This window comes from Cyprinodon variegatus, unplaced genomic scaffold (genome assembly GCF_000732505.1).
Source record: "Cyprinodon variegatus isolate N-32 unplaced genomic scaffold, C_variegatus-1.0 Scaffold1213, whole genome shotgun sequence".
Lineage (NCBI taxonomy): Eukaryota > Metazoa > Chordata > Actinopteri > Cyprinodontiformes > Cyprinodontidae > Cyprinodon > Cyprinodon variegatus.
Window position 1 is genome coordinate 188,396 of NW_015151666.1, and position 1,826 is coordinate 190,221.

At 41.0% G+C, this 1,826-nt stretch overlaps 1 protein-coding gene across 1 annotated transcript in view; it reads left to right on the top strand.

The window, feature by feature from the left end:
* The window catches only part of scarb1 (scavenger receptor class B member 1), a 47,746-nt gene that overhangs the window by 22,380 nt on the left and 23,540 nt on the right, over positions 1-1,826 (top strand). The window contains exons 5-7 of the mRNA XM_015401366.1: positions 383-478; positions 574-689; positions 780-946. Of these exons, the coding sequence (XP_015256852.1) occupies positions 383-478; positions 574-689; positions 780-946 (379 nt within the window). The remainder of the gene's footprint in view (positions 1-382; positions 479-573; positions 690-779; positions 947-1,826) is intronic.

The window sequence follows — 1,826 nt, forward strand, 5'->3', positions numbered from 1 at the left end:
TCTGCCTCACGGACTAAAACTGGTAGTTGGTTCCACAGGAGAGGAGACTGATAACTAAAAGATCTGCCTCCCATTCTACTTTTAGAAATTATAGGATTTGGTTCCATTCAATTTTATTTTGTGTTGCTGATTCAGAGCAAATGTCAACTCTTCACAAACAGATTCAATTCATGCATAGACATGAACAAAGTTGTGGAGCATTTTCTTGGCCTAGTGGCTGACCGTTCTAAGCAGCAGGTGAGGGAGGGGCAATAAGGTGCAGTAAACCGACTTAAAACGAAGGAGAATGTCATTGCTTTAAAAAAAATGTGCTGGTGTTTTTTTAGTTAGCTCCAAGTGTTTCCTTTTTCTAATTTTGTTTTCATTTCCTGTTTTTCTTTAGTTTAATAACTCAAACACTGGATTATTCACAATCCACACTGGGAGAGATGACATCACAAAGGTCCACAAAGTTGATTCCTGGAATGGATTAACTGAGGTAAGCTATAAAAAAAAAGTAACCTTAAAATGTATTTTTTTGTTTTACTAATTATCTTCTTGTCCTACCTACATGGATTCTCTCCGTCCCATTAGCTGAAATACTGGAAGACGCCTCAGTGTAACATGATCAACGGGACAGCCGGGCAGCTGTGGCCACCTTTCATGACTAAAGAGAGCACTTTAAATTTCTACAGCCCGGACGCCTGCAGGTACAAATACTTTCTCCACATCTGCCTCAAATCTTCTGCTGACTTCCTGTATAATTTCCTGTATTATAATTTATTGTTTTTTTTTTTTAGATCTTTGGAGCTTGTTTATCAGCGGTCTGGGGAGATGCAAGGCATCCCTCTATATCGATTTGTTGCACCTAACACCATGTTTGCTAACGGGACAGATTACCCTCCAAATGAAGGCTTCTGCCCCTGCAGGCAGTCTGGCTTGCTAAATGTCAGCAGCTGCCGCCACAGTAAGAACATACCATTGCATTAGAAAGCTCATTTATTCATGTTGTCTTTACATTTTCAATTTCCAGATGTTTTGATTTGATTCACTTTTTGTTTTCTTTTAATTACAGGAAAGGATAGTCTGATGACAAGTTAATGTTTTAGGCAAATTCATGTAGAGACAAAAAAAGGATCCGGACTCCGGTCAATTATTTACTCCGTTTCATGCCGACAAGGAAGCAGAATGAACTTTATGTAGTTCTGTTTGTAACATTAAACCCTGGATAAACTCTTTATCGCCTAAATGGCGGCCATTTAGCCGTGCTGCATGACGCAGCAGAGCAACTTCTCTGGTGTGTTCGGAAAGCAAAGATGTGTTGATAGAAACATGGAGGGCTTTACCCAAAATGTTTCCAACATACATGATAGAAAATATGCTAGCAGTTAGCACAGTAGATTAAAGTTATAGAGAAGCTGCCGTTCCAATCGTTGTATTTCCGAATTCTCCCATGTGGTGCACGACTTTACATGAGGGAATAAAGTGAATGTGATTGGTTGATTATCAAGGGGGCGGGATTGTTATGGCGGAAGGTTTACAAGCAAGTTTGGTTGTGGCCGGTTTGTGGGAAGCATCTTGCTAACCAGTTAGCAACTTAGTGCTAGTAGGTTCCCAATGGGAAATTCCACTGTGTCCAAGTAGCACTAAATTGGTGACTTAGAAACGACACTGTCTAGAAACGCTATGGACAGCGGAAACATAGCCTCGTGAGACCATCCTGATCTCGCGAGCTTTCAAGGTTTCACTCACAGATCAGTCTGGAGACTCTCGGTTAAAGAAAATTTGGAGCCGTGCACCAAACGAACGTCCAATCAGCGTTGGCATTGAGGCAGGTTGAGGTTTGA